Raw genomic sequence first — 13,360 nt, forward strand, 5'->3', positions numbered from 1 at the left:
ATTGGCCGCTCTAAATGTGATGTAAATATTTTTAATTTTTTTATTGTAGGAAATTTAACAAGACAAAAGTGTTATTAACTGAAACAAGGATTTTGGAAAAAACCCTCTATAATTATACTAATGATACTCCTGGGGGAATTCTGTGCTATTGCGCATGCACATATTTAATGAGCCCCGCAGATTTCTAATTTTTCGCACAGAAACAGCTTCTGACAAAATGTTGCTGCAGTTCTGTCTTTTGCCCACCAGACAGCGCTGTGGTGCCAGAACAAAGTTGCAGCGCCCCACAGCGAGGGAAGAGAGAAAACTGCCTTGGCAGCACTTGTCAGGCCAAGTCAGGAGACAAGGGCTGTGAGGTGCTTGGGGGTGGGGTGTGGGGTTCGGGGTTCAGACGGGCTCATAAGAGCTAGTGGGGGAGAACAGACTGGGGCAGTGGCTGAATGGGAGTGGAGGCACAGGGCCACAGGGGGAGGGAGGTGCAGGGCCACATGGTGATAGGTGTGTGTGTGCAGAGCTACATAGGGACAGGGGAGTGGTTGGGTGAGGGCACAGAGACACATGGGGACAGGGGCAGATGTGCCTGACTGAATGGGAGAGGCTAAGGGTCAGCCAGTGTCTGCATGGGGACGCGCCCCCTCACCCCTTCAAAAAAACCTAAAACTGTTCCATACTTTTCCCACCCATACCCAACAACCCTCCAAGTTCACATCCAGGCTCCTTCTCAGCAATTTACTTCCCTCTCCCTCAGCTCCTCTGAAAAAGTGGGTATTTTACCCACGAAAGTTTATGCTGAAATAAATCTGTTAGTCTTTAAGGTGCCACCGGACTCCTAGTTGTTTCAGCTCCTCTGTTACCCCTGACTCACCCAAGCCTTTGCACTGCTTCTGAGGAGTGCAGGAAATATAGTTCTGTATTGTAGTTTAAATTAATTATTACTCAGAGTTCTGTATTAATATGCCTAGTAAGGAATCTATTTGTCAAAAAACATTTCCTGAATCTTTTTTGTTGTCTGTATTGTTACGCACATACTTGCTGACAGGTATTTTGAAATAAACCAAAAATAATTGAAACTGGTGTGATTATATTGTGTTATTTTGACAAATAAAATATGCAGAATTTTGCAAAATTTTAAAATATTGTGTGCAGAATTTTTATTTTTTTGTTGCAGAATTTTTAATTATTTGGCACTGAATTCCTCCAGGAGTATAATGATTAGTTTCCCAGCAGCATGGCCTTTTGTTTGCTTTGGCAAAGTGGGCAGCTATTACACAGAATACACTTATTTCCAAAGGAAAATGAAGACTAATTGGCAGCTCTTGTAAACAGTGTAATTACCACTGAAGCCAAAAGCAATAGTTCAGCTTCAGAGTCTCTCTCCATTCTAATTGCTTTCACATTAATGATTCTGAAACACAATAGCTATAAACCATATGGCCAATTAAGGAATTATAGCACTGTTCATAGTTAAATATAATTTTATTTTGTTACATATTAAAATCAGATTTTAAAAATTATAGATATGAATACATTTCTGAACTGCAAACATTTTTATTAATTTAATTTTTATTAAAAATATTAGTCTGATATAATTCATTATTTAGTCTGCTACAAAGATATAATTCCCATATGTACTTTGTATTGTAACATTATTTTGTCATGGACATAACCTGAATAAAATATGGAATAGTCCTACCATCAAAGAACATTTTTAAAAAATAAATATCTTTAAAAGCTGGTCCGTTGCTGTTGTATTGTTGAGAAAAATATGCTCAGATTTTGTTTTACAACTGTCCTTGGATTTTACATTTATTTCAAGTATTATTTTGTATCTCAGAAAAGTATTCATACCGTATATACTCGTTCATTAGCCCGTTCGTTTATAAGCCAACCCCCCAAGATGGATAGGTAAAAATAGCAAAAACTGTATGACCCTTTCATAAGCCGACCCTATATTTCAGGGGTTGGCAAACTTTGGCTCCTGGCCCGTTAGGGTAAGCTGCTAGCGGGCCTGGACGTTTTGTTTACCTGGAGTGTTCACAGGCATGGAGTCCCTCAGCTCCCAGTGGCCGCGGTTTGCCGTTCCCAGCCAATGGGAGCTGCGGGAAGTAGTACCATTTCCCACAGCTCCCATTGGCTGGGAACAACAAACCATGGCCACAGGGAGCTGAGCGTCTCCATGCCTGTGAACACTCCAGGTAAACAAAACGACAATGTATTAGATATTCAATTTAATGATTCCATAGAGTTTAGAATCATCAAATTTTGGTGTAGACCCGTTTATAATCCGACCTCCACTCTTTGATGCGTCACTTTTTTACCAAAACTATTCGGCTTATGAATGAGTATATACGGTATTTTATTTCACAGCAAATCTGTAGTAAAGCTTCTAAACATGGGTGGAAAAATGGCTGCAAACCTTGAACTTGCCATTCTCAACAGTAATTCTACAGTCCTTATGGCTTGAGTAATAAGTCACATTCTGATCCAGGAAAACAGTCTGCACAGGAAGACCCTCACATTGATGCAGATTGTTCTGCAGAATCTGGCCATAAGCAAGGACTTCAATATTGATGCAGAAGTCAGTTAAAATGTAGATCTGAGCACTAATGATTAAAATTTTATCAACTAATAAAATAATTGTAAGACTTAAAATTTTATATAAATTATTGCATATACATGAGGCATCCTCTGTCTGTACACCATGTCCATGTGTAAACACACTGCAAATGAATGTGCACGAACAGATTTAGGTGGCCTCATTCTGATTTACAAGACGACCCCCTTACATTGCTTTGACAGAATAAAGTCTTATTGCAAATAAGCAATGGGTCCAAGAAGAACAAACTTTTTTCTAACATACCAGGTAAATATAGCTTTAAAACATTTCACATTTTCCACTTACTTGAGCTTTCTGCACACATGTCCTAAGTTGTTCAATAAAGGCTCCCATTTATCAACTGTTACCTGCAAAATAATACATCCAACCTAATGATATCAACCTCACAGCTTTTAATTAAATTCCGTGTGTTCAATTACTAGAGAGAAACCAGCATGTAAATGAACAAGGCAGTTCATTCATGGAGAATGAAAACTTGAAGACAGGCATTTAAAATTCCTTTTATATTAAACAGTTAGCTACATATAATTTTATAGGTAAAATAAGCAAACATGTTGTCCAATGAAACCATTTACTTATTAAAGTGAATCTTCCTCCCCATATTAGTTATCTTTTCCAGGTTCTTCCAGCCCCCATCCCAGTTAAACAGCCTTAAAAATTGCAGTGATAACATTTATTTGGACAAGGTGGCAAACACAAAAATGATGATATCTTTACCTTACAAATTCAATGCCAGCTTTGCACTTTCAAACTTAACCCTTTACTATTTATTAGCACAGCTGGGTTCATCAACAAGCAGTGTAGAAGTGACCCTCAGTAAAACTAGATCTTGACAGAATGATTGCAAATACTAAATATCCCATTTGGCTTTATCCCTTTTCTTCCATGGTCTAAATTTATCTGCTCTGAAATAATTAGTCCATTTACTGGCCACACAATGCCAATATCTAAGCTGCCAAAATCCTTAAATTCCTTTCTGGTCACGGTGTTTAGCTTATGCTCTTAAGCATCAGAAGAAGAGCTGTAACTTTACCACAGATACCGTAACTACAAACTCTATTCTTATTCCTATGCATGTCTAAGCATTTTTTTAAAAACTAAGATATCTGCATCAATACCTTGCTGTACTGAGCTTTATATGTGATTGGAGAATTCATATGGGATGGAGCATAGTCTAACAGTTTAGGCACACAACTGGGAGTCAGATCTGGATTCTGCTAACAGCTTTGCCACAGGCATGTAGGAATACATTTTAAATCTGTTACTTTTTAATTTCAGCTGAAGGCTTGTTGTTCTAGGTATTGGAAAGGGTAAAAAGGATGTCTGATAAGCATGATGTAAAAATATGAAAACACTGGATGGCAGAACTTAATGATAATAGGCTAAGGTTTTAAGTCACAGTCTATATCATGGGGGTGGACAATGTCTCAGAACTTACTGCATTTATTCTAACAATCCAATTACATAAGGCAATATAATATGAGAACCTGCAGTTTTAATAAATAGTTCATTGACATAAAATTAAGTACACATTAATTAAAAATTACCTCATTCCCAATAGCTTTAATTTTCTCTAAAGCGTCAAGGAACCACTTTTCTGCAGTTTTCCAGCTAAAATAAAAAAAAAACGTTACTGGAATTACCAACAAAGTATCTATCACACAGTTTACAATCAATAGTCCCTTCTTAATGACAAAGCTGAATAAGCTATGTTAGAAAGAGAGAAAAGTTATCTTTTACACTATTTATGCACAGATAAATTCATTCACATTGATTAAATGGTGAAATACAAGCAGTTGTGACAAACATCTTGCACACATAGGTGCATGATCTTAAAGCCAAACTACAGAGCAAAAATTAAAATGGAGTACAGCCCAGAAACATGTTAAGTGTTCCCAATAACCAGGCTATGGATAACAATCAAAACCGTAACCTTATACACCTTTTGAAAATTTGTTCCCTTCTCTGGAATCATCTTGGTACTTCCCAATTTGCCAAAAACAAAGAATGCTTCATTGTATGACATTACAAATACCATTTCAATACATGGAATCTCCTGCACAAATGAATACCTCATGTGATGACTGGCTGTTCTATATGTGCCTCATTCCCAAGTATCAATTCTTTCCCGACTCAATCCTTAAAACATCAAACCAGATAAAATACCCTATTAGAAGATAAACTAATTTGATAAGTAAGAGTTTAGGGTGAATACTAACTAACTAGAATCATAAGCAATTTCTTGTTCTGTAGCTCAAAATGGCTTATTATTAGATTATTATATAAAAACAAAATATATGCTACTACATTACATTTAGGAAAAGAATATAGATTAGTAGTACTGTCTTTCTTTATCTTCTTTTGCAAACTTACTCTCCATTTTGAAATGCAACCACTCCAACTTCATGCATAACAAAAGGATCCTCAGGTGCAATGCTTAGGGCTTGGCTGAAAAATCTTTCAGCTAATTTTGAATTGTTAGTCAAACCATATTCTAGTCCAATATAGAGCATCGGCAAATGACAGCTGTAAAAAATAAGGAAAAAAAGGAAGTTTCATATATTTGCTTGATGTAAATATTTAATAATTTGCAGAAATCTTAAAAGCATTTAATTGTATGATACTTTATAAGTATACCATTAAAAAAAAACTTTAAATAAAAAAAAACTTAAAAAGAACAGTTACTTACCTGACAGTAACTGATTCTTTGAGATGTTCTCACATGAATCCCACTTATAGCGTCCATGTGCCCCAGCACAAGAGTTCAAAACATTTTCACTAGCAGTGTCCAGTAGGTGTTGCACATGTGCCCTTTAGGTGCCAGGGCATAAAGGGGGCAGCGACAACAATCACCACTCAGTTCCTTCGCTGACCAAAATCCTCATTCATAAGACTGAACTGCAAAGATGGGTTGTGGGATGCACATGTGCAGAACATCTTGAAGAACAGTAGTTACTATTAGCTAAGTTATCTTTCTTTCTTCTTTGAGCTACTGGACATGTGGATCCCACTTATGGTGATAAGCTAGCAATCATTTTTTAAAGGAGGTGGGAGCTAAGAGTTATCTGAAAAGAGATTGCAACGGTTCTTCCAAAACGGGCATCAGATTTTGAAGTGGTGACTAACAAATGACATTTTGTAAACATATACACTGAAGACGAGGTAGCCATTCTACATATCCAATACTGGAACCTGACTTAAGCATGCTATTGATGTAGCTTGCACTCTGATGGAGGACTCTTCTAATATCATAAGCAGTTCTAATACAATTGGATACCCATTTTGGAAGTCTTTATGATGAAACAGTCATCCCTTTTGAATTATTACCACACAGAACAAAATGTCTTGAAGTTTTACAAAAAGATCTAGTTCTATCTAGGTAATATAACAGCAATCTTCTCAATTCTGAAGTATGTAATTTATATTCAATAGGTGAAGAATGAGGTTTTGGAAAAAAAAACCTGGTGAATGAATGGATATGAAAATCTGATAGTACCTTAAGCATAAAAGATGGATGCAGTCTCATCATTACTCTAGACAGGTGAAAAAGTGTAAATGGAGGATTTATCATTAGGGCTTGTAATTCGCTTATTTTACAAGCTGATGTAATTGCCACCAGAAATGCTACCTTCAGTGATAGCAGAGAAACAGGATAATTTGAGAGATTCAAAGGGGGAGGGGAGTGGAGAGAAGAGGGCCCATAAGCAAAAAACCCACTGAATTGAAGTCCCATATTTGAGTGATCTTTCTCACGGGAAGAAAAAACGCGGACAAGCCCTTCCATAAATCTATTCACTGACTGAAGAGAGAAGATTGTACCTTCCTCTACTGGAGGATGAAATACAGATATGGAATGGAATGCTGCCAAATGAACTTTGATTGAAGCAATAGTGCCAAGTGCTTTAAGGATAAGAGTTAATCTAATATTATTGGAATAGAACACTGACATGGAAATTACAGACATGAAATTACAGACTAGTCATCTTAACTTCTTACCTGGAAAGATAGTGGAGCAAATAATCAACAATCAATGTGCAAACACCTAGTTTGTAACAAGGTGATAAAACAGTCAACGTGGATTTGTCAAGAACAAATCACGTCAAACCAATCTAACAGCTTTCTTTGACAGGATAACCAACATTGTAGATATGGAGGATGTGGTATACCCTGACTTTAATAAGGCTTTTGATAGTGTTTTGCATGACCTTCTCATAAACTAGGGAAATATAGCCTAGATGGAGCTACTATAAGGTGGGTGCATAACTGGTTAGAAAACTGTTACTAGAGAGTAGTTACCAGCAGTTCACAGTGAAGCTGGAAGGGCATATCAAGTGGGGTCCCATAGGGATCAGTCCTGGGTCCAGTTCTTTTGAATATCTTCATAAACAATTTAGATAATGGAATAGAGAGTACACTTATAAAGTTTGTGGGCAGTATCAAGCTGGGAGGGGTTGCAAGTGCTTTGGAGGATAGGATTAAAATTCAAAATAATCTGGACAAACTGGAGAAATGGTCTGAAGTAAATAAGATGAAATTCAATAAAGGCAAATGCAAAGTACTCCACTTAGGAAGGAATAATCAGTTGCACACATACAAAATGGGAAATGACTGCCTAGGAAGGAGTACTTCAGAAAGGGATCTGGGGGTTATAGTGAATTACAAGCTAGTGGCACTGTTGTAGCCAGCGTTGCAAGATATTTACGTGCCAGATGCACTGAAGATTCACATGTCCCTTCATGCTTCAACCACCATTTCAGAGGACATGTATCTATACTGATGATGGGTTCTGATAGATTACAATCCAAAGCAGTGCAGACTGACGCATGTTCATTTTCATTATCTGAGTCAGATGCCACCAGCAGAAGGTTGATTTTCTTTTCTGGTGGTTCGGGTTCTGTAATTTCCGCATTGGAGTGTTGCTCTTTTAAGACTTCTGAAAGCATGCTCCATACCTCGTCCCTCTCAGATTTTGGAAGGTACTTCAGATTCTTAAACCTTGGGTCGAGTGCTGTAGCTATCTTTAGAAATCTCACATTGGTACCTTCTTTGGGTTTTGTCAAATCTGCAGTGAAAATGTTCTTAAAAGGAACATGTGCTGAGTCATCATCCGAGACCACTATAACATGAAATATATGGCAGAATGTGGGTAAAATAGAGCCGGAGACATACAATTGTCCCCTCCAAGGAGTTTGGTCACAAATTTAATTAACACTTTTTTTAATGAGCGTCATCTGCATGAAAGCATGTCCTCTGAAATAGTGGTTGAAGCATGAAGGGACATACCAATGTTTAGCATATCTGGCACATAAATACCTTGTAATGCTAGCTACAAAAATCCCATGCGAACGCCTGTTCTCACTTTATTGTGACATTGTAAATAAGAAGTAGGCAGCAGTATCTCCCGGAAATGTAAATAAAAACTTGTTTTTCTTAGCAATTGGCTGAACAAGTGAGTGGACCTGTAGGCTTTAAAGTTTTACACTGTTTTATTTTTGAGTGCAGTTATGTAACAAAAAAAATAATCTACATTTGTAAGTTGCACTTTCACAATAAAGAGATCGTACTACAGTACTTGTATGAGGTGAATTGAAAAATACTATTTCTTGTATCATTTTTACAGTGCTAATATTTGTAATAAAAATAATATAAAGTGAGCACTGTACACTTTGTATTCTGTGTTATAATTGAAATCAATATATTTGAAAATGTAGAAACATCAAAATATTTAATACATTTCAATTGGTATTCTATTGTTTAACAGTGCTATTAAAACTGTGATTAACCTCGATTAAGTTTTTTAATCGCAATTATTTTTTTAAATCGCAATTAATTTATTTGAGTTAATCGCGTGAGTTAGCTGTGATTAATCAACAGCCCTAGTAAATATGCAACCCTTGTCTGCATAGATGGGCTGCAATTACTTGTAGGCACTTTGTAACATCCACCGTGCTAATGAAATTTCAAAAGGTGGTATTGAGAATTGATAATGACCCTCCAGAGCCATAAAATGTAGACACTTTCTGTGCATGGGGTGTACTGACACATGAAAATAAGCATCCCGTAGAGGGCAACAAAGTGAGAGCTACCATGCTAAATGTGGCACACTGAATGAACTTGTCGAGGTCCCAAATCTAGAATTGGATGTAAGCTGCCTTTCTTTTTTGGTATGAGGAAATAAGGAGAATTGAAACCTTTTCCAATAAACTCCTCAGTTACTAACTCTATTGCTCTTAGTTTGATCAGTTCATCTATCGCCTGACGCATGGCATGCTCATGAAAATGGTCCCTGAAAAGGGACTAAGAAGAGGGGTGGAAAGCAGGCAGGGACTGAAACTGAATGGCATAACCATCCCTTATTATTACTTGAAGGACCCATTGCAATGTGGTGATTGCTATCCAAGCCTCCAGGATATAAAATAGATGGAAACCAAAGGGTGTAGTAAAATGTTATACCTCTTTGTGATTTAGTCCAAGATCCTGTTTGTATTCTCAATCTGTTTGTGTGAGTGAGAAATGTATGCATTAGGAAAAGATAAGGTATGAAGGCCATTGTTATAGCCAGATGGTCAAGAAAGAAGGAGTGAAGAGACTTAAAGGACATCAAAAAATCATCAACACACATCCATAATGAAGGGCAGATTGACGACCCTGAGGTGAAGGCTGGCTCCCCTAAGGACAATTGATTAAATCAGAACAAAGGACAGAATGACCCTCTCGGAGGTGTATTGAAATGTTTACACTAATTAAGAAGTAACCGGTCACAAACTGACACAGCAAAATCCATAGACTTCAACAGAGAAAAAAACCTATAAGAACAGGGTGCTTGGCCATGGGACTTTGGGTTTGTCTTGCCACACTCCAGGAGCATCGGATCGCGACCGAGAAGAGCCCAGCTCCAAACTCGTGCTCAATCTAACTGGCCATTAGATTGACTCGAGCTACAACAGACTGGTAACTATGAACATCACTGGCAGAAGTGTGTGAGAGAGAGAGAGAGAGAGAGAGAGAGAGAGAGTGAGTGTGTGTGTGTCATATTCTAACTGTTGTATTCTCAACAAATGCTGTGTATTTGCCTTCCTCTATAAAGATCCATTGTGCTTTGTATGAGCATAACACATATGCGTCCCTAGAATTATTTTCTTTCCATCCATGTGATTTCCTTCTTAGTGGTGGACTCCTGTCAGAGTCTGCAGAGGAGTCAGTCTTTGGATGAAGAAACTTCTAATGCAGAAGTCTTGACAGCAGACTGAAGGATTTGAGTGGGACTCAAATTCTTAATTGTACTGCCGTGCTGGTTCACATAAATGTTCATTATAGATACGCTTGCTTCTTTTTTGAAGAGGGGATCTGTCTGGTATCAAGAACAGGAAAACCTCCATGAGTGGTGACTCAGGTTCTGGAATGACCCTGAGGTCATTAGTTGTAAGAGGTCCCTACAGTGAGGCACTGTAGATGCCCCTCTACTTTGAACCTTCCTTTAGAGCTGAAACTGCTGGTTGTAGTTCAAAGATGCCAATGCCGACAAGGGAAGCACTGTATAAGTCTGTCCTCACTGTGATGCTGAGAATGACAGTGCTGCTGAAGCCGGTGCCAAAAAGGAAGGAGGCAGATGTCTGTGAATTCTTTTTCTCTTGGGAGAACTGCCTCTCCTTTTGTGTGTGCTTCTTGAAGGACTTGCAAATGACACACTTAGCAACGATATGTTGCTCAACCAGACAGTAAAGGCGCCTGTCGTAGGTGTCAGTCACAAGAACAACCCCCCTACAAAGGTTCTGGGGTCATTAGTTGTAAGAGGTCCCTACAGTGAGGCACTGTAGATGCCCCTCTACTTTGAACCTTCCTTTAGAGCTGAAACTGCTGGTTGTAGTTCAAAGATGCCAATGCCGACAAGGGAAGCACTGTATAAGTCTGTCCTCACTGTGATGCTGAGAATGACAGTGCTGCTGAAGCCGGTGCCAAAAAGGAAGGAGGCAGATGTCTGTGAATTCTTTTTCTCTTGGGAGAACTGCCTCTCCTTTTGTGTGTGCTTCTTGAAGGACTTGCAAATGACACACTTAGCAACGATATGTTGCTCAACCAGACAGTAAAGGCGCCTGTCGTAGGTGTCAGTCACAAGAACAACCCCCCTACAAAGGGACCTGTCTTGAAGCCCAGAGATTTGGGCTCTGCCATAAATTGCTTTTTTCCCTATACCTACTGCAAACAAGCTAATTTAAACAGTAACAAGTGCACTAACCTACTACCTATAAACAAATTAACTACCAACTATCAGATTAAATGCTAAGTAACATGATTACTACAAAGGGACACTTATGTTGTTACAACTCACTGCCTAAGGCAGTTGGGGTTGCTGTGCCCTTTATGCCCTGTGAGGGTGCAGCAGGGAGGCATACAGTGCGCATGGACCACTGCTACTGGACACTGCTAGTGAAAATGTTCCGAACACCTATGCTGGGGCACATGGACGCTAAATGGGATCCAAATGTGCAGTAACTCAAGGAAGAATATGTATTATGTAACACTACATGAAATAGATTCCAAATGAAGTACTAATCTGAAGAGTACCTTAAAGGGAAAATATTTAGTAAGAAGTTAATTCTAATGTTTTCTAGTATTTTAGCCTAGACATGTGTATTTCCCTTTCCTATCCCCAAGTTAATTCTGAGTTTAATCCAGTTCTGCTTCTTCACCTATAAACTGAAAAGAAAGATAACTGGACTTTAATGACACGCTAGGTAGTAACACTATCTAAACTTTTAAACTGTAAGCAATAATCAAATACAAATGATGAATTCAACAAGCAGAAGCATAATGGAACACTACTTATAATCTTTTTCCTCCCTTGTTTTCAACATAAGAACGGCCATATTGGGTCAAACCAAATGTCCATCTAGCCCAGGATCCTGTCTTACGCCAGTGGCCAATGCCAGGTGCCCCAGAGGGAATGAACAGAACAGGTATTCCGTCGCCCATTCACAGCTTCTGGCAAACAGAGGCTAAGGAAACCATCCCTCCACATCCTGGCTAATAGCCATTGATGGACCCTATCCTCCATGAATTTATCTAGTTTTTTTTTGATCCCTGTTATGGTCTTGGCCTTCACCACATCCTATGGCAAGGAATTCCACAGGTTGACTGCATTGTGTGAAAAAATACTTTCTTTTGTTTTAAACCTGCTGTCTATTAATTTCATTTGGTGACCCCTAGTTCTTGCATTATGAGGAGTATAAAACACTTCCTTATTTGCTTTCTCCACACCAGTCATGATTTTACAGACCTCTATCATATCCCCCTTTAGCCGTCTCTTTTCCAGACTGAAAAGTCCCAGTCTTTTTAATCTCTCCTCATATGGAAACCATTCCTTACCCCTAATAATTTTTGTTGCCCTTTTCTGAACCTTTTCCAATTCCAATATATTTTTTTTGAGATGGGGCGACCACATCTGCACACAGTATTCAAGATGTGGGCATACCATGGATTTAGAGAGAGGCAATATTATATTTTCTGCCTTATTATCTATCCCTTTCTTAATGATTCCCAACATTCTGTTAGCTGTTTTCACTGCCGCTGCACATTGAGTGGATGTTTTCAGAGAATTATCCATAATGACTCCAAGAACTCTTTCTTGAGTGATAACAGCTAATTTAGACCCCATCATTTTATATTTATAGTTGGGATTACATTTTCTAATGTGCATTACTTTGCATTTATCAGCATTGAATTTCATCTGCCATTTTGTTGCCCAGTCACCCAGTTTTGTGAGGTCCTTTTGTAATTCTTCACAGTTTTTGAAGAAAACTTCCAATTCTACTATCTTGAGTAGTTTTGTATCATCCTCAAATTTTGTCACCTCACTGTTTACCCCTTTTTCCAGATCATTTATGAATATGTTGAACAGTACTGGTCCCAGTACAGACCCCTGGGGGACACTACTATTTACCTCTCCCCATTCTGAAAACTGACCATTTATTCATACTATTTGTTTCCTATCTTTTTACCAGTTACTGATCCATGATAGGACCTTCCCTCTTATCCTATGACAGCTTACTTTGCTTAAGAGCCTTTGGTGAGGAACCTTGTCAAAGGCTTTCTGAAAATCTAAGTACACTGTATCTACTGGATCACGCATGTCCATATGCTTGTTGACTCCCTCAAAGAATTCTAGTAGATTGATGAGGCATGATTTCCCTTTACAAAAACCATGTCAACTCTTCCCCAACAAAAATCATATTCATCTAAGTGTCTGATAATTCTGTTCTTTACTGTAGTTTCAACTAGTTTGCCTGGTACTGAAGTTTCCATTTGAGTTATTGTCTTAAGTATATTTTTATCAATGAAAAAAATACATATAAAATGGCATAGTCTACTTTTGACATACCCTTTCATCAGCTGTGCTGCTGTGAAGTAAGCAGCCATTGCTTGGTCATGTTCACTCTCAACTGCAAATGAATGTCCATATGCTATCCAAGCTGGTCCATAGGTTCTCTCAAGTGTAGTGGCTTTGCTAAAAAAACACACACACACACACAAAATCAGACCAACACATTATAACTACATCTGAAATTCATTATATTCCTCTTATTGGAACACTTAAGCAGTAAGCCTGCTGAAGTATAAATAGTCTATGTACTCATGTATATATTTAATAAATTTGTAGTAAACTAATGAGTGTTTAATAAAGAACTTTGTCTCTAAACGATTATCATACTGGTGAAAGCTTATCTTTTGACACACATTATTTGA

General features: G+C 38.1%; 1 protein-coding gene across 1 annotated transcript in view; it reads right to left on the reverse strand.

Annotated features, from left to right (window-relative positions):
* CDC16 (cell division cycle 16) overlaps nucleotides 1-13,360 on the reverse strand; it is a 63,055-nt gene that overhangs the window by 22,053 nt on the left and 27,642 nt on the right. Inside the window, exons 12-15 of the mRNA XM_054010906.1 lie at nucleotides 12,996-13,121; nucleotides 4,991-5,143; nucleotides 4,165-4,228; nucleotides 2,903-2,964 (exon numbers count right to left, since the gene is read on the reverse strand). Coding sequence (XP_053866881.1) covers nucleotides 2,903-2,964; nucleotides 4,165-4,228; nucleotides 4,991-5,143; nucleotides 12,996-13,121 — 405 coding nt within the window. The remainder of the gene's footprint in view (nucleotides 1-2,902; nucleotides 2,965-4,164; nucleotides 4,229-4,990; nucleotides 5,144-12,995; nucleotides 13,122-13,360) is intronic.

The sequence above is a fragment of the Malaclemys terrapin genome, chromosome 1 (assembly GCF_027887155.1).
Source record: "Malaclemys terrapin pileata isolate rMalTer1 chromosome 1, rMalTer1.hap1, whole genome shotgun sequence".
Lineage (NCBI taxonomy): Eukaryota > Metazoa > Chordata > Testudines > Emydidae > Malaclemys > Malaclemys terrapin.